This window comes from Eurosta solidaginis, chromosome 2, assembly GCF_040869045.1.
Source record: "Eurosta solidaginis isolate ZX-2024a chromosome 2, ASM4086904v1, whole genome shotgun sequence".
In the NCBI taxonomy this organism is placed as follows: domain Eukaryota; kingdom Metazoa; phylum Arthropoda; class Insecta; order Diptera; family Tephritidae; genus Eurosta; species Eurosta solidaginis.
In genome coordinates, this window is record NC_090320.1 from 183,777,245 (window position 1) to 183,801,225 (window position 23,981).

Sequence of the window (23,981 nt, forward strand, 5' to 3'; positions counted from 1 at the left end):
CAGTCCCGTCCTTACTTGTTTTCACTTGCATTGCAACATCTCACAGATCTGAACTATGTTCTAAGTACCAAGTGTCTGAGGGGACAAACATAAGAGGGACTTCATATAAAGGTATTAAAAATGGTGTCCCTTAGTAAAATTAAAAAAAAAAAAAAAAAAAAAAAAAACGTAAGCATATATGTAAAACTAGTAGGAAAATCAATATTTGGTAAGAAAGTAAAAATTGTGAATTTTGGGAACCAATTTGTGGTCATCACAAATATCTTTAGCCTTAGAAATAAAGGAGACGTCCGTACTTTTACATTAGATTAAATTTTAATGTACCAGATAATCTAAAGAAAATAAATATGTACCGGGGAGTGGTAGTTTTAGTAGCAAATACTACCGATGCACTTTGTTTCAGAGATATGCCATCTCTATTTTCGTGATTATTTTCAGAGTATTTATCGATAACTTCGGGGATATTACGGCATATTTTGGGGATTTTTCTGTATAACATACCAAGTGCTTATATTAAAGACCATTAAATACCAGGCATGTTCGGCACTATTATTTTTATTTCTTTCTGGAAATAGTCTTGAGCTACCATTAAATGATAACGAAAATAGTGGCAAGATAAGCCGGGCACTTCAGTGCATCTTTGTCAGATACAACATACTTGCAACTTCATTTATATTTTGATCAAAGAAGATTTAAATGTTGCGAAGAAATTCGTAATTTAGGTAAAAAATTTAAAGCAGCTGCTATATCATGACGATCATGAAATAGCCACAAATTGATCCCGAAATTACCTCGGAAAGGACCCGAAATATTCCACAAAACCAAGCCGAAAATATGGGGGATTGCCAATGGAAGTACCCTGAAATAGTCCCAAAGATCATCACGCAACGACGGCAAATTGATCCCCAAATGACCCGGAAGAGTCGGAAATAGTGTCCAAAATCATCCCGAAACTACAACAAATAATATTATACATAAAAATAAAATTTTTGAAGATATAGCAAGAAATAAAAGAAAAAAGAAAATCGTATACTGTCGGAATGCATCAGATTCCGCTCAGCAAGCATTCGGAATGCACAGGGTTCCAATCGATTTCCTGTGGGAATGCAAACAGGATTCCAACCAGTATGTCGTCGGAATGCGGCAGAACTCCGATTGTATGGTGTGGTATGCCATCACAATGCATAAAAAAGAAACACGCTTGCGTTGTTGTAATGCACTGGATTCCAATCAACTCGATGCCTGACCCATAAAATTACCTCGTGAGAAAGCATGTTTTTATCATTGTTGGAATGCACCAGATTCCATTCAACATAGTACTGTCTTGCTTCCTTTTTAATATTCCAGGTTGAAGAGTCAATGTATCCAATTCATCCGTATACGATATCGTGTCAGGGTTTTTTGCGGAACAAATAATGCCGGCATGTTAAAAATAAATTAGATGCTATCTGTCAGGTTAAATAGGCGAGTTAATGTAATACTCGTAAAGTGGCAAAAGTATATTCAAGACTAGTACAGCTATACAAGTCATTGTAGTGCGAACACCACACAAGCAAATGATAATTTTTAGCAAAGTTTCAACGACAAAGGGGTAAATGAAAAGTTACATAGTGTCTGGATACTATAGGAGGGACAGCAAAATTCAATCTGCTGAGAAGGTCAGCGGAGTCAATTTCTCCAAAAATGCGCTTCTCCGATTTTCTAGAGCGGGTAAGCTAATAAGAAGGAGCCTACTTCTGTATGGTGGTAGGTGAAGATTTGAGTCCCAATTAAACCACGCAATGCAAATATCAGAAATTGCTTTTGTACAGACTAAATACGCTTTATATGATTTTGAGATACAGCACACAAACGCATGAGCAATGCTCAAGTATTGGAAGGACCCGCGATGTGCAGAGTCTTAGTGAGGTACGGGTTATCAAACTCTTTAGCACTCCTTTTTAAACAGGGTAAAGAGCAAAGGCCCTAGGTGACTTCCCTGAGGTACATCGGAGGAAACTCCGAACGAGCCCGAGAGACTACACTTGAACGCTAGTTTGTAACATGTGAAACTTTTTTCACTAGCTCTGGGCCCCCTTTGTATCGGCCCTGGCTTATGTATGTTGGTAATTGGCAACAGACGGTATGGAGGAGCAAATAGAGTATTGACAAAGAATACTGAAAGCTGTGGCAGGTATCAAAAGCAGATTAATGAATAGGTATGTACATATTATGGATGTGGTTACAGTGGTGCTCATATAATTAGTAAACATATGCAAAGAGACCAAAACAGTTGTTAGATGTTTCGAATCTTTCAGAGTACGGGCCTTCACTGAGGTGGGAAGAGATACTTGGAGGAAGACTGGATTTCCCTTGGTACTCACAATTCATAACGGCCAAAATTGATGATGATATTTTCGAAAAGGTAGCCCCATTTCCAATTTATGCTCTGCAAGTTTTGTATTCCTCATAACTGAACAATATGCCACAGTGTTATCATGTAGCTTTGTGGGTTAGCCAGTCCAGTATGGTTCCTAGCATGGTATTGATGAGAAACACATCTCAAGGTTTTTGAAAAGTTGGTGTTCTGGATTGACTCTCAAAAAGCCCTGATCTTAATCCACCTGCAAATTAATTATGATTATTATGTCCATTTAATTGAGCTCAGGTTGAACCATTATGAAATTATTCTAGCCTTTTCTAACTATGCACAAGAGCAAGCCGAGATTGTACCGAATTTGTTAAATGTTATATCCAAATACAATTTGCTAAATATGACAAAATTTCTTTAGAAAATTCTTTTCTAATTAGAAGGCCACCACAGTACACGTTGATGTGTGTGTCTTAATATAGAAACATTCGGGTGTTTTCAATTTTCAACGTAATACTATGTTCAAACAGAAAAATAAATTTAGGAAATTTCGATTTGAATTGAGTGCTGTTCATACAACTCGATTTAGCTTGCACAATAGTAATTTGATAGATGGTTGGCTCATCTCTACCGCAAGAACATACCTTTGTTCAGACTGTCAAAATAACCACGCACATTATTAGGCGAATGAAATGGAATGAAAACATAAAACTTTGAAATTTTTGTGTGTTGTAAGAAAATGTGTTCAATGTTTTGGTTTCATTTTGAGTTTGCCATCTTCTTTTGACAATCTCTACTCCAGTGAAATGAAAGACATAAAATCAGCTGATGAGATGAGCCAACCATATAGTTTAGCCATGCGTAACTGACGTTTAAATATACTCAAGAAACACACTTTACAATGTTGCATTTGCAGTTTGAAACAATTTATTACGCAATTTTTTTTAAATTGGAATTTATTATTACAATTTATTATATGACAAATTGCGTAATAAATTGCCCAAATAGTATAAATTGCCAATTTGGTGTGTGTTTGAACCTAGTATTATGATGTTTATATTACTTTGCAAGCACTTTGAGTACAAGTGATGTGCAAGGCACATCGACCTATCAAAGTAAAAAGGTCGTAACTAAGAAGTTTTGTTAACAAGGTCATATCTCGATGCGTGTGTTGGAAATGGGTTTCAGTCAAACGGACTCACGGTTGCTGTGCCGGCAATAATTATGGAGCGTTGAGCATTTTACATCTCAGCCGCAAAACAAATCTCAGCGAAGTCATTAATAAAACCATATTTCAGGAGGCCAGTAAAAAACATTGTAATTTTTGGCAAAAAAAAAGATATTAATTTAACTTCATTTATTTCCTTATCGCAATTTGCAGAGGGCTTAAATTGGTAAACTAGAATATAAAGACATATGTGTTTTAAATCTTTTACGATTTGTTAAAGGAAATTAAACCAAATTAAATCCATTTGGATCGATTGGTTAATGAGGAAATAAGCCAAATCGACGTGCCATACGAAAACTAACACTTTTGAAATTGCTTACGAACACTAACACTTTCGCCATTAGCTGAAAAAAACTAAACTTTAAATTCATGGCTGATGAAAAGCAGAAATTTCGGCCAGTGCTGACGAAAAGTAGGAGCAATTTTTTGGCTGACTAGAAAAGTACATTTTTATTATTTACGGGGTTTAAACTTGTAACTTTGTGGATGAAAATTTATTGCAAAAACTGAATCTGGTGACTCCAATGAAATAGATTAATTGTCATTAAGGCCTCATTATTTGATCATAACTATAAAGCGCTTAACCGCCCATGCGATTTTGGCCTTCCATCTGGCGCAAGCTCGAAGAACCAAGAAAGATCAAGTCCTAATCTTGGGGGATACCCGACTAAGCCAAAGCCTGGGCCTTTATTCGTTGCACTATCATATCCGCGTTAAGCTCGTCATTAACCTCCTTCTATGTGGTATATTATGTTAATCTATTCCAGAGTTATCATTGGCTCATATGTTGGGTGATAATTTCGAAACTGTTTGGCATATATAAACACATCTATCTACATATAAGCAACCTCAATGATCAGCTGCCGTTATGTTCTCTTTTCGAGAAGTAACTTATAGTTATGCAGCCCACATATTGGATGATATCTCCTAAACAGGTTGGGATATCGAATTAAAATTTTCTCTTAATTAAAACTTCCTTGAAGACCTTTGCCTTGTTATCCATAATATCAAACACATCTCAGGGCAATCTTTTGAAATTAGTCCCATAAGGCTCCCGAGTCTCACTTTTCCGCAGTCACTTATGGTAGAAACACTAGAGAAAGACTTTACTACAGATTTGTCTGTGAACATTTGTGATTTTCTTCTGCCTTATCAATGTGAAAGGAGACTAAACCCAGATTTGACAAAGCATTTTTTGGAATATTTCAGTTACGAACGTGAGGTTTCTATTAACTCACATGATCAATATCTACAAAAGTTATTATTGTACACCTTGTAAAAAACAAGAAACTGAGTTTGAGTGTTAGAGTTGGTCAGCCACAGAACGACATTTTTAATTTTCCTCAGACTATAAAATTCCTGCGCTAGTTTTCCGATTCTAGCAGAAAAAACAAACAGGTAGAGCCGGATATAAAAAGTTAGGGGAAACTGTATGGATGTTTTTATAAATCGGCAAGTAGCGATATGTGAAAGAGTGAAAAAGGACAAAAAAGTTCATATCAGATTAAGTGAAAGACAATATGTACCTGATGCACCTGAATGCGATGGAAGAAAGATGTCAAATATCTATAAGTTTATAGAAATATTCATAAAATGTATGTTTAAGTTTAGGAGATCAAGTAGCTTCAACAGCCATTTTTGCAATAGTTCTCAATTATTTGCTTTTAAAAAATAAAAATAAAAAAATAATAATTTTTTTTAGTTCGTTTAATATTGTCAGCTTCCAAATTCGTGTAACTTGGCTTACCATAAATTTAATGTTCACATATATAATTTTAGAGAGGTATTTAAAATTTTAAGTATCATCACAGCGTTCTTGTCAAAAAAATTAAAAGGAAATACTTTGAAAATTTCCACATGTGTAAATCACATTTTCTAGACTCAAGATGTAAGCAATTTCCTCGAAGAACTTTAATTTTGTGTAAAGTGGAGCCGCCTAATGTACGTGACATAGAAATACCTACATTCACATTGTGTATTCACATGATGTTGACTCTTTTTATGTACAAATATGTAAAGGCTTTACGAGCTTATGAAGAAAAAAGATAATTTCTAGTTCTTATTGCAGGCAAACAAAAAAACGGAAAATGGTGGAGTAAAAGTTGTGGAGTGGAACTTTAAGCGACAGAGCTGACAAGTGTACTCTCAATTGCGTCTAAGTGTATTGGTGGTTGTCTACTACCGATGCAAGATTTTTTGCTCGCTGTGATGCTGCGGCTTTCACTTTGCTTTCATTCTTTCTTTTGTAGTTTCTGGATGGCCTCTTTTGCAGTAGTTCATTTGAATTTCAGTTTTTTGTAGCATTTACTCTACTTAAATGTGACTTAATCGCTGAGATTTGCAAGCAGTCTATTGCAATTGGAATGGCACAAATGACGAAACGAACGGAAAGACACAAACACACGACCGGAAAATAGCAGTAGAACGGAAAGGGGTAAAATCGAATAGATAATAATATGCAACATTTAAGTAATCCTCACTTCAATGTACAATTGTGCATTCGCTGGGAAGTAGATGAAAATACTAGAAGTGGAATAACTGTAAGCTGGAACAAGGTTCATGTTTTTTTGAAATATTCCTCCATTTAAAGTTTATGGAAGCATATAATAATAGAGCAACGTGTTTTCCTAAGAGCTTAAATACATTTTTTTTATCCATACTCATGCATTGATAAACAAGAATACATACAAATGTTTTCGAGATCGACTTTCCCTGTACTTAGAGCTTAATAACAAATAATTGTCCGTATTTTTCAAATAACAACGAATAAGATAGTATTGCAGACCTAGATCTAAATACGGATTAACAAAGAAAAAGCTTTCTAGAAAACTAAAAGTCTCTCTTTTATATGTGAGAAAAGGCCCCTAACTCGAATGATGTTGATTTTACTTAGACGGCGAGCAGGTAGATATATACATACATACATGACTACTGTCAAATTTGACTGCGCATAACTCAAAAAATAATAAAGATATCCACCTTCGGGTTTTACCATTTTCGAGAACGAACTTTCATGTATAATAAATCTTAAACAAAATTAATTGATTTTTTTCTAGTAAGGGGTTTTTCTCTTAATTTCTTTCAATCTTTTTTTATCAGAAAAAGTGATGGTATAATCGGTTACACAGATCTGTCGATATTAAAGAAGAGCATTTAATTATATGCAAAACTTCAAAGTTCGAAATATCTCAATTGACTCCCTCTAGATCTACGTATTGGACATTCCACGCGAAAAGGGAAAAATTTCTCGAATTAATTCTGAATTAATTCCTTATTAAAATTCTATATTTCACTGGTTTTTTTTCAACATGAGAGTAAATTTTTTTCTCCTAATAACTTTTCAGTCGTACTAACTTGTATCCGAATGAAATTTTGTTCAACTTATTCTAGCAAATTAATCATTGTATTTCAGAATGATCAATACGAATGAGAAGGTTTATTTTTTTTGTATATTGTATAGCTTATCATATGTCCCACCAATCACGCAAAAAGATATAGAAGTAGTTTTTCTAACCTTAAATTTCACTTTTTCGTATTTTTTTTTCTTGGCAGAAGTAACAACAAACACCTAATAAGTAATTTTAACTTTTTGTAAAACAAGTTTGTGATTATATTCATCATGCAAGCTATATATTTATATTACATGCTTTAAACAAAATGGGACAAATAGATCCCGGCTTTTGCAGGATATGTATTAGTGGTGTATGTTCAAAATGTTTCGAAATGGAAGTAACATGGACTCAGACCAAAAGTAATGAGAACATCTCCATATTACGTTTCACGATACGTGAACGAAACTATTTTTTTAAACCACAATAGCTCTGAAATGGTGTATGGGAATAATGACATACATATATGAACTAGCGACAAGCAGTACTCGTTAGACCCATAACTTATTATAATTAAACGGTTTTATTTAGCTTAACTTGACAGTCTGGCTGGCTGGCCGGCACGAATTTTGTAACTGAAATTTAAGTAACTTCCGGATAAGCTACAAGCATGAAACTTGGAACCCGAGGACAACGTAATAATAAGAAAAACTCCGATAGGTGGCGCATGGATCGAAATATTTCAAAAAATCGTATTTGTGTTCCGATTTGGTTCACATTTGGAACATAATACATACATGAATAGAAAGCGACATATGAAAAATCGGCGCTAGGTGGCGCAAGGATCGAGATATTCAAAAAAATCGTATTTGTGGTCCGACTTGGCTCAAATTTGGAACACATAATACACACAAGAATAGAAAGAGACATATGGAAAAAAATTCTCCGCTACGTGGCGCAAGGATCGAGATATTCAAAAAATCTTCTTTGTGGTCCGATTTAGGTTCATATTTGGAACACATATGACATACATGAATAGAAAGCGACCTATGAAAAAAAATCGCCTCTAGGTGGCGCAAGGATCGATATTCAAAAAAATCGTAATTGTGGTCCGATTTGGCTCATATTTGGAACACATAATGAATTGAAAGAGACCTATGAAGAAAAATCTCCGCTAAGTGGCGCAAGGATCGAGATATTCAAAATTTGTGGTCAGATTTGGCTCATATTTGGGACGCATAATATTGTAACGAATTTGCTGCAAATCCTCTTATTTCAAATTCTCTGCTAAGTTCGAATCACTAAACTGTTGAATAAATAACTCAAATATGTAATAATGCAAAATGGCCTTTTTTAAAGTACTTCACAATAACGCTCAAACTGTGCAACGAATAGCTTGCTTAATAAACAAACTGATTGATAGCTCAAATGAAACTCTGCTACTCAAAATAATACTGCTCTTGCTCGCTAGATAGCGTCTTAATCGAAATCTCAAATCAAACTGAATTCCAGCGCCTCTACACTTGTTGCCTTTTATACTCTTTGATTTCAACGTTCGCATCTTCTAGGCGCTTCCAGAATCTACTAGTCCATCAGCTCTCAAACTTCTCAGCTGTAACTACAATTGCACAATTTTATAGCTTTTCTCATTGCATACTTTCAGGAGTATCTCAGATATATACATGTGTTTATGCATTGAATCTCCGCTGCTCGTATACGTACATGGTACAAATGTGTATACGCAATTATTGTTTCGTTTATGTAGATACATAATGATTGAATTATTGATGTGAATTCGCGTCACTGCTTAGCATCGGCTTAGAAATAGCAGCACCCCTTAGTTTTGCTAATATTCGTAACAATACGTACAAGAATAGAAAGAGACCTATGAAGAAAAATTTCCGCTAGGTGGCGCTAGGATCAAGATATTCAAAAAAATTCTATTTGTGGTCCGATTTGAACCATATTTGGAACACATAATACATACATGAATAGAAAGCGACCTGTTAAGGCCAACAGCCCAAACTCTAAAACATATTGGGTCGCCCTCGCATTTGCTTTATATTTGTTAACAGAGCCAGTCGAACAGTTTATTTTAACCATGCAAATAACCATCGCAGGAATAAATAAACAGTTCGAGTGGCAAGCGGTTTTAACAACTTATGTTACTGTTTGGTTGCTCGGATTTTTTACATCGTGCTGAACGGATGTATCTCATCGACGATTCCAGAATCATCAAAAAGTAACCTACAAATATATACATATTAATTACTGTAAATATCTTTATTTGAAATAAAGATCAATGATGTCCCATTTTGCTCGTATTTGGAACAAATATTACACACTCTCCGGTAGAAGTGACATCAAAATATTTTGGAGTTCGAGGAGGGACAAGCATGCGTGGCGCAGAGTCGAGTAAAGTCTTTGGAAGGATTATGTATTGAGGACTTAGATTGTAACAAATTGTCGGGAAAGAATCCTTGTAATAATGAGTCATTAAATGAACTAAATAGAATGAGAAATAATAGCCAATTAAATAAAGACTAAAAACTTGAAAATAAAATAATTAAAAAAAATTTTTAAGTTAAGCGGTTTTATTGAAAACAATTCTTACATGAAGTAATAATAATACTAAAAGCTAAAAAATAAATATGTAGATCCTAGGAACTAGTCATCACACTCCTCATCAATCTATGGCGATGATCAGACAATTAAATAAAAGCGTTGGACGCGTCAAATTTCTATTGATAGTCATATATAAGACCAACTGAACCTTAATAATGTTATGCTACGTCTCACATTTTTAGAAATTTCACGCGCCCAACGCTTTTATTTAATTGTCTGATCAACGCCCTAGGTTGATGGGGAGTGTGATGACTAGTACCTAGGACCTACCTAATTATTTTCTAGCCTTTAGTATTATTATTACTTCATGTAAGTATTATTTTCAATAAAAGCGTTTAACTTAAAAAATTTTTTTTTAAATTATTTTATTTTTAGGAATAGTTTTACAGATTCATACTTATAGTTCGAGTGAAAGTGGTTAACAGTCACTGTACGTAAAACGTCATAGGGGGCCAGGTTTCAAATTGAAACTGCAACCAGAACTTAGAAGACCTTGTGGAAGAACTCAATAGTAAAACACTCAAGTTTAAGTATCATGGCTTTACAAAAAATTAACAATCGAAATACTTTGAGACTAAAAGCTCAAGTTACTTTGTTTACAGGCTGTGCGTAGGATGACCAAGGTCAAGAAAAACACTCAGACACAATCATAAGCGACAACTTAAGCCACGATAAAAATTCAGCTAAAAAAAAAAATTTATGTAAGGCGCTATAACCTCCGAAGAGATTTTAGGCCCAGCTTCTCTTCCAAGTAGGGCTCTTTTTAATTTTTCCTACAAATTGGCGGGAAGGGACCTACTTGTTGTATGCCGACGGCATCTGCAAGGCAGATAAGTTTTCAATGAGCGCTTTTCATGGCAGAAATGCGCGCGGAGTACTTGCCAAACACTGCCGAGGGGCGACCCCGCTTAGAAAAACTTTATTCTAACTGAAAAAAACTTGTTTCAAAAATGATGTTGCTTTATCTATGACGTGCACCCAGCGTCTTCGGTGTGGTAGGCGGTACGCTACCATCACACCACGGAGGCCACAAAATTCAGTTTGGTTTTTTATAAAAACGATTATATAAGCTGTAAAATATCGATATACGAACAATGACAATTTGCTCTGATGGATGTGCTGCACAGTTAAAAAAAAACGGTTTACACTGTCCATACTACGCTTGTCCGAACGAGACTTGGGTGCTTCTTCTGGTCATGGTAAAGGAGTAGTTGGTTGGGTCTTAGGTTTGCTATTATAGCGGAAAAGCAGGAGTACTTAGTGTTAAAAGGTATCAATGGAATGCACATTGGTTGGTGCAGATGATATTGTTACGAATATTAGCAAAACTAAGGGGTGCTGCCATCTCTAGGCCGATGCTAAGCAGTGACGTGAATTCACATCAATAATTCAATCATTATATATCTACATAAACGAATCAATAATTGCGTCTACACATATGTACGTATACGAGCAGCGGAGCGGCAATGCACAAACACATGCATATATCTTATCTGAATTGTCACAAGAGAGGGCAATAATTTGTGCAAGTATTACTCAAAGTTGTAGCTGAGAAATTTATAACTAACTAAGTAAAATTCTGGAAGCGCCAAGAAGATGCCACGATATAATAAAGGCCATTTTTCCATTATTCAATATTGGAGTTATTTATTCAACAGTTCAGTGATACGAACTTAGCAAGAGGGCAAATAAGAGGATTTGCAAGTAAATTCGTTACAATATTAAAGAAAACCAGACCAATCTTGACAAAAGATGGTAAAGCACTAAAAAAATCCCCCATCTAGCGAAACACCATAATTTTAAAGCTGAAGGAAATAATAATCCAAGAAGAAAATTTAAACCAATCTATATGTATAATTCTAGCGACAGTGAATAGAAACTGGACGTAAATCTTAAAGAAGATTACCGGTAATATATATATTTACTAAAATAGCTTTAAGAGCACATATTTTTATACTCAACTGTACTCGTACACATGGTATTATAACTTTGATTGGATAACGGATGGTTGTACAGGTATACAGGAATCGAGATAGATATAGACTTCCATAAATCAAAATAATCAGTAGCCCAAAAAATGTGATTAAGTCATGTCCGTCCGTCCGTTTATATGTCCGTGGGTTAACACGACAACTTGAGCAAAAATCGAGATATTTTCACCAAATATATTGATACGTATTACTTTTTATTTTTTTTTTTTATATTGATACTGAAAATGAGCGAAATCGGACAATAACCACGACAACTTTATCGATATCGAAAATTTAGAAAAATTGGATAATTCAAATACGCATACCGCTAAGCTAAAGAAATTTGGCTTTATGACGTTAAACATAAATTCAAAAAAAAAAAAAAAAAAAATTGGAATATGTGCGGTGCACCACACACATTTAGAAGAAGAAAATTTGGTACAAGCCGTAAATCAAAATCCCTTAAAGATTATACATTGAAATTTGGCAGACACTATCCTTGTCCAATTATATATGCTGAGTTCAAGACCACTCCCACTTTTCATGAAGGTCAAACCTTTACAAAGTTTGCAATAACTCTACGGTATTAAACTAAATTTGACTGATTTTCTACCTCAGTTTTGAAAATGGGCGTGACCCGTCATTTTTTTGTTACTCTTTCCAAAATACTTTTAATGTCATAAGTCGAATAAAAATCTCCCAGTTCAGAATAAAACCATGTACCCTATGTACTTATTACAAATAACCACACAAAGCAAACAACAACAGTTTTTCAAGTGACCCCTAACACTTAGACTTTTTCTTGTTTCTTTTGTTATTAACAACTAAGTTAAACAAGATCGTGTTATAAGCATGCTAACTTTTTTATTTTTGTTCTCTTTATATCTTTTTTTAAGTTATTTAAATAAACGCATAGCTAAATACATATATATATATAATGTTTCTGAAGTTAAACAAAGGCTAAAGTAAACAACTTCATGTATACATTTTGTACTTGTCCCACCAGACACAATAAATAAAAAAAGTATTGTTTCTACGTTGCTAAACAGTTTTATTCTTTATGAAAACCAAATAATGTAGGACACATTTTTTTATGAAGGGAATATTTATTATAAGCTTAGTGATCGAATCAAGATTTAGCTATAAGTATGTCGCGGTAGGAGAGGGAGATTTTTTGATGTCCCACCAGTCACACTTATTAAAGTGATGATTAAAGGAAACTGAGAAAGTATACGAGATTTTTTAAAAGGATGTTGTTAAACAGATATTCCTCTACATTATAGGATACATTTTATTATTGTATATTTTTATACTCAGTTGAGCAGAGCTCACAGAGTATACTAACTTTGATTGGATAACGGTTGGTTGTACAGGTATAAAGGAATCGAGATAGATATAGACTTCCATATATCAAAATCATCAGTATCGAAAAAAAATTTGATTAAGCCATGTCCGTCCGTCCGTCCGTCCGTCCCTCCGTCTGTCCGTTAACACGATAACTTGAGTAAATTTTGAGATATCTTGACGAAATTTGGTACGTAGATTCCTGGGCGCTCATCTCAGATCGCTATTTAAAATGAACGATATCGGAATATAACCACGCCCACTTTTTCGATATCGAAAATTTCGAAAAATCGAAAAATTGAGATAATTCATTACCAAAGAGGGATAAAACGATGAAACTTGGTAGGTGCGTTGAACTTAGACGCAGAATAGAAAATAAGTAAAATTTTGGACAATGGGCGTGGCACCGCCCACTTTTAAAAGAAGGTAATTTAGAAATTTTGCAAGCTGTAATTTGGCAGTCGTTGAAGATATAATGATGAAATTTGGCAGGAACGTTACTCCTATTACTGAATGTATGCTTAATAAAAATTAGCAAAATCGGAGAACGACCACGCCCACTTTTAAAAAAATTTTTTTTTTAAAGTGAAATTTTTACAAAAAATTTAATATATTTACAGTATATAAGTAAATTATTTCAACATTCAACTCCAGTAATGATATGGTGCAACAAAATACAAAAATAAAACAAAATTTCAAAATGGGCGTGGCTCCGCCCTTTTTAATTTGATTTGTCTAGGATACATTTAATGCCATAAGTCGAACAAAAATTTGCCAATCCTTGTGAAATTTGGTAGCGGCTTAGATTCTAGGACGATAACTGTTTTCTGTGAAAAAGGGCGAAATCGGTTGAAGCCACGCCCATTTTTTATACACAGTCGACCGTCTGTCCTTCCGCTCGGCCACTAACACGATAACTTGAGCAAAAATCGATATATGTTTACTAAACTCAGTTCACATAATTACCCGAACTCACTTTCTATTGGTATAAAAAATGGCCGAAATCTGACTATGATCACGCCCACTTTTTCGATATCGAAAATTACGAAAAATTAAAAAAGTGCCATAATTCTATACCAAATACGAAAAAAGGGTTGAAACATGGTAATTGGATTGGCTTATTGACGCAAAATATAACTTTAGAAAAAAACTTTGTAAAATAGGTGTGACACCTACCATATTAAGTAAAAGAAAATGAAAAAGTTCTGCAGGGCGAAATCAAAAGCCCTTGGAATCATGGCAGGAATACTGTTCGTGGTATTACATATATAAATAAATTAGCGGTACCCGACAGATGATGTTCTGGGTCACCCTGTTCCACATTTGGTCGATATCTCGAAAACGACTTCACATATGCAACTACCACCACTCCCTTTTAAAATTCTTATTACAACCTTTAATTTGATACCCATATTGTACAAACACATTATAGAGTCACCCCTGGTCCACCTTTATGGCGATATATGGAAAAGGCGTCCACCTATAGAACTAAGGCCCACTCCCTTTTAAAATACTCATTATCACCTTTCGTTTGATACCCATAATGTACAAACGCATTCTAGAGTCAACCCTGGTCCACCTTTATAACGATATCCCGAAAAGGCGTCCACCTATAGAATTAAGGCCCACTCCCTTTTAAAATACTCGTTAACACCTTTCATTTGATACCCATATCGTAAAAAAATTCTAAAGTCACCCCTGGTCCACCTTTATGGCGATATCTCGAAAAGGCGTCCACCTATAGAACTAAGGCCCACTCCCTTTTAAAATACTCATTAACACCTTTCATTTGATACCCATATTGTACAAACAAATTCTAGAGTCATCCCTGGTCCACCTTTATGGCGATATCTCGAAAAGGCGTCCACCCATAGAACTAAGGCCCACTCACTTTTAAAATACTCATTAACACCTTTCATTTGATACCCATATCGTACAAATTAATTCTAGAGTCACCCCTGGTCACCTTTATGGCGATATTCCGAAAAGGCGTCCACCTATAGAACTAAGGCCCACTCCCTTTTAAAATACTCATTAACACCTTTCATTTGATACCCATATTGTACAAACAAATTCTAGAGTCATCCCTGGTCCACCTTTATGGCGATATATCGAAAAGGCGTCCACCCATAGAACTAAGGCCCACTCACTTTTAAAATACTCATTAACACCTTTCATTTGATACCCATATCGTACAAATTAATTCTAGAGTCACCCCTGGTCACCTTTATGGCGATATTTCGAAAAGGCGTCCACCTATAGAACTAAGGCCCACTCCCTTTTAAAATACTCATTAACACCTTTCATTTGATACCCATATTGTACAAACAAATTCTAGAGTCATCCCTGGTCCACCTTTATGGCGATATCTCGAAAAGGCGTCCACCCATAGAACTAAGGCCCACTCACTTTTAAAATACTCATTAACACCTTTCATTTGATACCCATATCGTACAAATTAATTCTAGAGTCACCCCTGGTCCACCTTTATAACGATATCCCGAAAAGGCGTCCACCTATAGAACTAAGGCCCACTCCCTTTTAAAATACTCATTAACACCTTTCATTTGATACCCATATCGTACAAACAAATTCTAGAGTCACCCCTGGTCCACCTTTATAACGATATCCCGAAAAGGCGTCCACCTATAGAACTAAGGCCCACTCCCTTGTAAAATACTCATTAACACCATTTATTTGGTACCCATATCGTACAAACTAATTCTAGAGTCACCCCTGGTCCACCTTTATAACGATATCCCGAAAAGGCGTCCACCTATAGAACTAAGGCCCACTCCCTTGTAAAATACTCATTAACACCATTTATTTGGTACCAATATCGTACAAACTAATTCTAGAGTCACCCCTGGTCCACCTTTATAACGATATCCCGAAAAGGCGTCCACCTATAGAACTAAGGCCCACTCCCTTTTAAAATACTCATTAACACCATTTATTTGGTACCCATATCGTACAAACTAATTCTAGAGTCACCCCTGGTCTACCTTTATAACGATATCCCGAAAAGGCGTCCACCTATAGAACTAAGGCCCACTCCCTTTTAAAATACTCATTAACACCTTTAATTTGATACCAATATTGTACAAACGCATTCAAGAGTCATCCCTGGTCCACCTTTATGACGATATCTCGAAAAGGCGTGCACCTATAGAACTAAGCCCGACTCCGTTTTAAGATACTCATTACCACCTTTCATTTGATACCCATATCGTACAAACAAATTCTAGAGTCACCCCTGGTCCACCTTTATAACGATATCCCGAAAAGGCGTCCACCTATAGAACTAAGGCCCACTCCCTTGTAAAATACTCATTAACACCATTTATTTGGTACCCATATCGTACAAACTAATTCTAGAGTCACCCCTGGTCCACCTTTATAACGATATCCCGAAAAGGCGTCCACCTATAGAACTAAGGCCCACTCCCTTTTAAAATACTTATTAACACCATTTATTTGGTACCCATATCGTACAAACTAATTCTAGAGTCACCCCTGGTCTACCTTTATAACGATATCCCGAAAAGGCGTCCACCTATAGAACTAAGGCCCACTCCCTTTTAAAATACTCATTAACACCTTTAATTTGATACCAATATTGTACAAACGCATTCAAGAGTCATCCCTGGTCCACCTTTATGGCGATATCTCGAAAAGGCGTCCACCCATAGAACTAAGTCCAAATTAATTCTAGAGTCACCCCTAGTCCACCTTTATGGCAATATCTCGAAAAGGCGTCCACCCATAGAACTAAGGCCCACTCCCTTTTAAAATACTCATTAACACCATTTATTTGGTACCCATATCGTACAAACTAATTCTAGAGTCACCCCTGGTCGACCTTTATAACGATATCCCGAAAAGGCGTCCACCTATAGAACTAAGGCCCACTCCCTTTTAAAATACTCATTAACACCTTTCATTTGATACCCATATCGTACAAACAAATTCTAGAGTCACCCCTGGTCCACCTTTATAACGATATCCCGAAAAGGCGTCCACCTATAGAACTAAGGCCCACTTCCTTTTAAAATACTCATTAACAGCTTTCATTTGATACCCATATCGTACAAATAAATTCCAGAGTCACCCCTGGTCCACCTCTATGGCGATATCTCGAAAAGGCGTGCACCTATAGAACTAAGCCCGACTCCGTTTTAAGATACTCATTACCACCTTTCATTTAATACCCATATCGTACAAACAAATTCTAGAGTCAGCCCTGGTCCACCTTTATGGCGATATCTCGAAAAGGTGTCCACCTATAGAACTATGGCCACTCCCTCTTAAAATACTCTTTAATACCTGCCATTTGATACGCATGTCATAGAGACACATTACAGGGTTACCCGACGTTCATTTTCCTACATGGTGATTTTCCCTTATTTTGTCTCCATAGCTCTCAACTGAGTATGTAATGTTCGGTTACACCCGAACTTAGCCTTCCTTACTTGTTTAATTACAAAATTGTAGCTAATAATTGGCAAACTTGCGGAGTCAAAAGTCCCGTGGATGGCCCCCTCCCACCTAAATGACCTCAAATGATGAAACTATATGTCAAATATTACACTGAAAGAAATGGTGCTAGCAAAATCAACAAATCTGTTATGTTGTTCTTGACTTAACGGAGATTCGGTGAAATTGATCGAATTACGGTTAATTCGACCGAGTTCTTTGTCAAGCGAACAAATTAGTTTAGTCATTTCAACAGAAGAGAAAATGCCGCTCTTAAGTTAACAAAATTCTGTAAAATTGACAGATTCCTAATCAATCTTATTTATTTTTTTTTTAACACAACTGATCTCACTGGTCATTTCAACAGCGATCAACAGTCAATACATGAGCAAATTTCAAAGAGAAACTGCGCTCTCTACTTTGCACCTATGACGATAGTGTCACTTGTTAAAAAAAATACCAAAATAAGCAAAGCCAACAAATCGAAAAAACACACAAAATGGGAAAACAACAAAAACTAGCTTTTCAGTTATCTATACAAAACGAAAAACCATTTTTAAAATTTACTGTACAAAAAATTATGAGATACCGGGACACCTATTTATCGGGTACAATTTTGCAACTTCTCCTCCAAGCGAAATGCAAAATTGCGCCCTCTTGTTGCAAACGTTTTGTTTGAACGAACAGCATTTTTCCAAAGTTAGTAACATTTTCTTCAAGGTTTTACGAATTTTCACTTACGCGAACGTATCTAATAAGATAAAAAAACATCCTTTTTTTAATGTTCATGTTTCCGACAACATAAAAGTTTGAGTTGTTTTGGAATTGTTTCAACTTAAAGTGTTACGAAAATTAAACTTGCCGAATTACATGTAAAGTTACTCCAGTGGTGAATTACCTTCCTGCGATTTGATTCTTTACTTTTCTATAACTTAAAAAAAGTTTTCTGTTTAAAATGGTATGTCAAACATTTATACTAAAAGTTTAGTTCGAAACAATCAAGTGTGGCAACTACATGCAAGAGAAGAAATTGAGAATGAGCTGAGCTGCAACTGAAAGAATTGAGAAACAGTTTTGTGACTACTATTTCCATTTCTATTTGCAAAGCTAAGTTCAAAACTATAAATCAAATAAATTATAAAATATAAAATTTGGTGAAAGTTTGTTTAATAAAACAAAATAATAAAGTGTATAATGTTTAATGTGTGCCAGCATGTTTGATGTGCGCCCAATTGAAGTTCGGTTAGTAATTGCCACCGTGGTGTGATGGTACCACACCGTGATACCTACCACACCGAATGCCCTGAGTTCACACCCCGGGCAAAGCAACATAAAAATTTTAGAAATAAAGTTTTTCAATTAGAAGACAATTTTTCTAAGCGGAGTTGCCCCTCGGCAGTGTTTGGCAAGCACTCCGAGTGTATTTCTGCCATGAAAAGCTCTCAGTGAAAACTCATCTGCCTCGCAGATGCCGATCGAAGTCGGCATAAAACAAGTAGGTCCCGTCCCGTAAATTTGTAGGAAAAATTAAAAAGGAGCACGACGCAAATCGGAAGAGAAGCTCGGCCTTAGATCTCTTCGGAGGTTATCGCGCCTAACATTTTTTTTATCGCAACATTTTTTTGTTCATTTGACTACTAAAACGGTCAATTACAAATCAACGATTTGTGCGCAGTTGATTCAACATCTTGTTGCGATGGATAAAAACTGACAGAAATTTCGGTTGAATTTACCCGTATTTCTGTTGATTTTGCTAGTCTTTTCCTTTCAGTGTAGATACCCCCTTCAAATAACAACAGAGATATTGCAAACTTACATTTTTGTTTCAATCTCACTCTTATTCCCACTTCCACGCCATCTACCTCTTCCACCTAAATAATCTTTTATATGGAATCCACATATAGAACGTACATACATATATACCAAGTATTAGGTACGCCTTTAATATAATTACTCGGATACAGCCCATTGACACTTCCACTCCTTATATTGCTTCCACCTAAATTACCTCAAATATGGAAAACCCCCTTAAAGTAATTACGGAGATATTGCGAATAAAAAATTTTTGTTTCGCTCTCACTTATTCCCACCTCCACTTCAACTATTACTACTACTTCCACTTTCATTTCTACTCCCTCCACCTATGCCATATATATAACTCATTTTAATATTTGGAATCACTATACCAAATATTGAATACGAGATAAAGCGAATTTAAATATGTCGTAGTAGGGGCTGATACCTCTCATTTTTTCAAGCCTTTTTGAAGCCAGAAAAATACCGGTGACCGCGTCAAATTACTGTGCAATTTTTCTCAAGATAGGTTAAGTACTTTGGAGGCATATTCACTTTTATTTATAATAGGGAGAATACTTTTCTTTGCCAAACATACATTTTACCAACGCGATATCGAATATTCCTCGAGATGTACAAAATAAGTCTTATAAATTACACACATATATACCCAAACATATGTCCGCGGCACCGCCCACTTTTCCGAAACTCTATACAGATATATATAGAGTAAGTGTTCTTAATTGTCAAGAGTTTGGGAAAATAGATTAGAACTTTCAACAAAATGAAACGTAAACCTAGCCTTTGTGAAGATCGGTTGAGATTTTTCTACGCCTATAGGACACACATAAACACGAACACTTCCATTTTTATTTATAAGCCATAGCTGCTTTAAAAACTATCAGCACTTAAATTTGTTTAAACGGTGTTGGTATACTTGGAAATCAAATTAGAGTTTTCATATCTTGAGAAGATATGTTACTGCCAATAAAGAAGTATTATATATGAGCAGTAACCTACTTATTACCAGTGATCGAAAATGCTATACTGCTCTGGAGGTACTTATTTTTGCTCTGAACAAGTACAGAGCCTAAAGCAGTCATAGCCATATATATAATACTCCTATATTGCTACTACAGGCTGGGTAGACTCACAAGCATCAGAGTGCCGATACATATATTGCTGTTTAAATGTTTTTGTTTTTGTACTCAAAAAACAAATGTACCTAAATTTTTTTTTTTCCCTTCCACACCATGGTGGTATAACCAGGTGAAGTAAGCCGTCAATTGTCTCGCTCTAAATTCTTCTTTTTTCTGTCATTCAGCTGTCTGAAAAATTTTCACTAATGTTGTCCCCGAAAAAGTATTGGTTTTTGCATTTTTCAGGAGTAAAATATGGTAGTTTTATTTATTTTTTTCCACATAAACCAGTAGGTGAATATCGATGCACATTTACTGGATTTAATTACATTTATCATTTGGGTATTTTTGGTGCTGGAATCCATAAGTAAGGCCGTGCTAAACTATTATGTGCATATTGTTGATGTTTCCATTATATAGTTATGTATGTTTAATTTGTTCCAAAAAAAAAAAAAAATATATAAACAGATCTTTGTTAAAACAAACTATTTGTGTTCACGTCATACCAAACAAGGATTTTCGCCTGTGCAGCGCTACTGAAGACTTTCGAGAAATGTTTTTGTCATTCCTGCAACAAGAACACCAAAACTTTCGTATTAAACCTTATTTATGTGAAAACTTCGCTAAAATAATGGAATTCTAAATATAGTCACAAAAAATGTAACTCACTGTTGTTGTTTTGCCCTAAAAGTCAGACCACTAAGATAAGAGGAATGATACAGTTAAGTATTGTAATTTAGAATATATCAAAAAGGCTCGATCGGATCAGAATCTTCTGGATCTAGGCCGCCTGCTATTATATCTCCAGACATATTTTAATAATAATGACTTGGTAACATTAGTAACACATCATGAATTCAACTGTCAAGAGCTTTTGGGGGATCTTCTGATCAAGTTTTTGTGATATATAAGAAAGACGTATATTTTATTTACTTCCCACTCTCAACGACAAATCAAATCGCTTGAAAAAAAAAAAAAACATTTATAATTGAAAAATCTTCGAAAACTCGGACATAGATCGCCCAATTTTTTAATAAAATTTACCGGCGCTATTCCTGGTGGCTAGCAGTTTAAGCTCCCCGCGCTCACACCTTTGCGCCTCCGCTTGTTTTATGCTTAGAAGACGTACCGCTTCCCTTTTCTTGTTGCGTTCAATCTTAACGTTGCCGATGTATATTGGAACGATTTTACCGTCATCCCTTGTTAAAATTGGTTTGGAGACAAGCCGGTTTCGGCCTGGCGCCAATATCAGTGTCGATTTTCGTTCGAACGAAATAATGATACGCGTTTCTATAGCAAGCCGCTTGATCCAATCCAGGCACCCGCTTGCAGCCGTACCTTATGGTGATTAGCCAGTCCTTAAACAAATCATGACGGAGTGGCCTAGCTAGGTTGTTGCCTTATTACATAAGCTCACCACTAAATATATATTTAATGGCTACCCTGAGGATACTTGACCGCAAGCGACCGGAGGTAGGGAGCGGCGATCAGTAAATATATGTGCCGACATATTCCTATTTTTAATGAGAGTCGTAACGCGAAGGTGATGTTGACCTTGGTTTAGATAGGCTACAATTATGGGTATACACCCCAAGGAATAAATAAATCATTTCAGAAGAGTACAAAATGTATAAAACGCCGCGCTGATATTTAAGGTATTTGTCTTCGGTGACAGGAAAATGGAAAAAATCGGTGGCGGTATAAACCTGTAATACACACAGCTGGCAGTATATACCAGAAGTGTATTAATTTTTTTTGGGTCTTTGTTTTTGTATAAAACTAAAGGTCAAATACTTACAAGTTAAAGTGAACATCCGCCATGTTTGGTCTATATTTAATAGCCTCCTTCAGCGCTTCCTGGGCCTCTGCATAACGGCCTTGTGAGCTAAGTACACTTCCTAGGTTACCTAAAGCTGTAAGACAAATTGCATACAAAATATATTAATTCAATGCTGTATTTTTAAAACTTTTTATTTACACATTTATATACATACATATGTAGTACATATGCATTGGCGGGCGAAAAAAAGCATGGGTCTAAAACTTCTCGGCCATAGTTATATTTGTATACCCAGTTGTACTTGTACACAGGGTATTTTATAACTTTGATTGGATAAGGGTTGGTTGTACAGGTATAAAGGAATCGAGATAAATATAGACTTCCATATATCAAAATCATCAGCATCGAAAAAAATTTGATTGAGCCATGTCCGTCCGTACGTCCGTCTGTCTGTCCGTTAACACGATACTTGAGTAAATATTGAGATATCTTCACCAAATTTGGTACACGAGCTTATCTGAACCCAGAATAGATCGGTATTGAAAATAAGCGAAATCGGATGATAACCATGCCCACTTTTTATATATATAACGTTTTGGAAAACACAAAAAAACCTGATTATTTAGTAAATAATACACCTAAACGTTTGAAATTTGACGTGCGGACTGATATTGAGACTCTGGCTAAAAATAAGAAATTTTTTTTTTAAATGGCCGTGGCACCGCCCACTTGTGAAAACATCAATTTTACAAATATTATTAATCATAAATCAAAAATCGTTAAACCTATCGTAACAAAATTCGGCAGAATTGCCTTTACTATAAGGAATGCTTTGAAGAAAAATTAACGAAATCTGTTAAGGACCACGCCCACTTTTATATACAAGATTTTTAAAAGAGTCGTGGACGAATAAAATAAGCTATATCTTTGCAAAAAGGGCTTTATATCAATGGTATTTCATTGGAAAACACTAAAATTTTTGAAAATGAGTGTGGCACCTCCCCTTTTTTGCCTAAGCAATATTCAATGTTTCGGGAGCCATAAAAATTTACATATCGTCACAAAATCGGGTACACATATTTTCCTTATAGCAGGAAATATTTCTAGTAAAAATGGATGAGATTGATTAAGGAGCACGCACCCTTTTATATAAATGACTTTAAAAAGGGTCGCAGGCAAAAATATCAAGTTAAATCTTAGCGAAAAATAGTATTTTGTGCCATTATAACAAGAAATAGGAAAAAATTAAAATTTTGAAAAATGGGCGTGGAACTGCCCCTTTCTTACAATGCATTTCCCAACGTTTCTGGAGCCATAACTCGACGAAAAATTTAGTGCACATGTTTGCCTTTTAACAGGAAATATTTTCAGTAAAAATGGACTAAGTCAGTTAAAATGCCTTATTTTATATAAAAGATTAACTGTGTTGTATGTCTTACTATCGTCCATCAATTCCTTGCTTAGCCGTCCATACCGAGTTGGACATGTTGATAGTCGCTGTGTATTTTCTCTATTGCATAAATTCAAATTAAAAATAAATATTGTTTAAAAAACTAAAAACCACGGTTTTTAATAATTTCGAACTAAAAAGTTAAAAATAAATTTAATTTTAACAATAAAAGGGACATTTTTTTTGCCCACCCTAACATGCATTTACAGCTGCGGTCAAAATCTTGTGTGTTTTCCAAAATGTTGTATATATAAAAAGTAGGCGTGGTTATCATTTTATTTCGCAAATTTTAAATAGCGATGAGAGATTGACCCATACACCAAATTTCAATAAGATATCTAAATATTTACTCAAGTTATCATGACCGGGCGGACGAACGGACGGACATGGCTAAATCAATTCCTTTTTACAACGATTATATTCACTTGTATGTATGCTTGTGTGCAACTAGGATAGGCATACAAAGGAGAGTTAGGCCCATCTAGCGGCAATTATT

General features: G+C 35.3%; 1 protein-coding gene across 32 annotated transcripts in view; it reads right to left on the reverse strand.

Moving 5' to 3' along the window:
* Positions 1–23,981, reverse strand: part of Tmtc2 (Transmembrane O-mannosyltransferase targeting cadherins 2) — a 740,743-nt gene that overhangs the window by 78,865 nt on the left and 637,897 nt on the right. For all 32 annotated transcript variants that reach the window (XR_010949712.1, XM_067766547.1, XM_067766560.1 and 29 more), the window contains one exon: positions 22,054–22,168. Coding sequence is in view for 31 of the 32 variants with exons in the window: in XM_067766547.1 (XP_067622648.1) it covers positions 22,054–22,168 (115 nt within the window). In the remaining variant the exon portion in view is untranslated. The remainder of the gene's footprint in view (positions 1–22,053; positions 22,169–23,981) is intronic.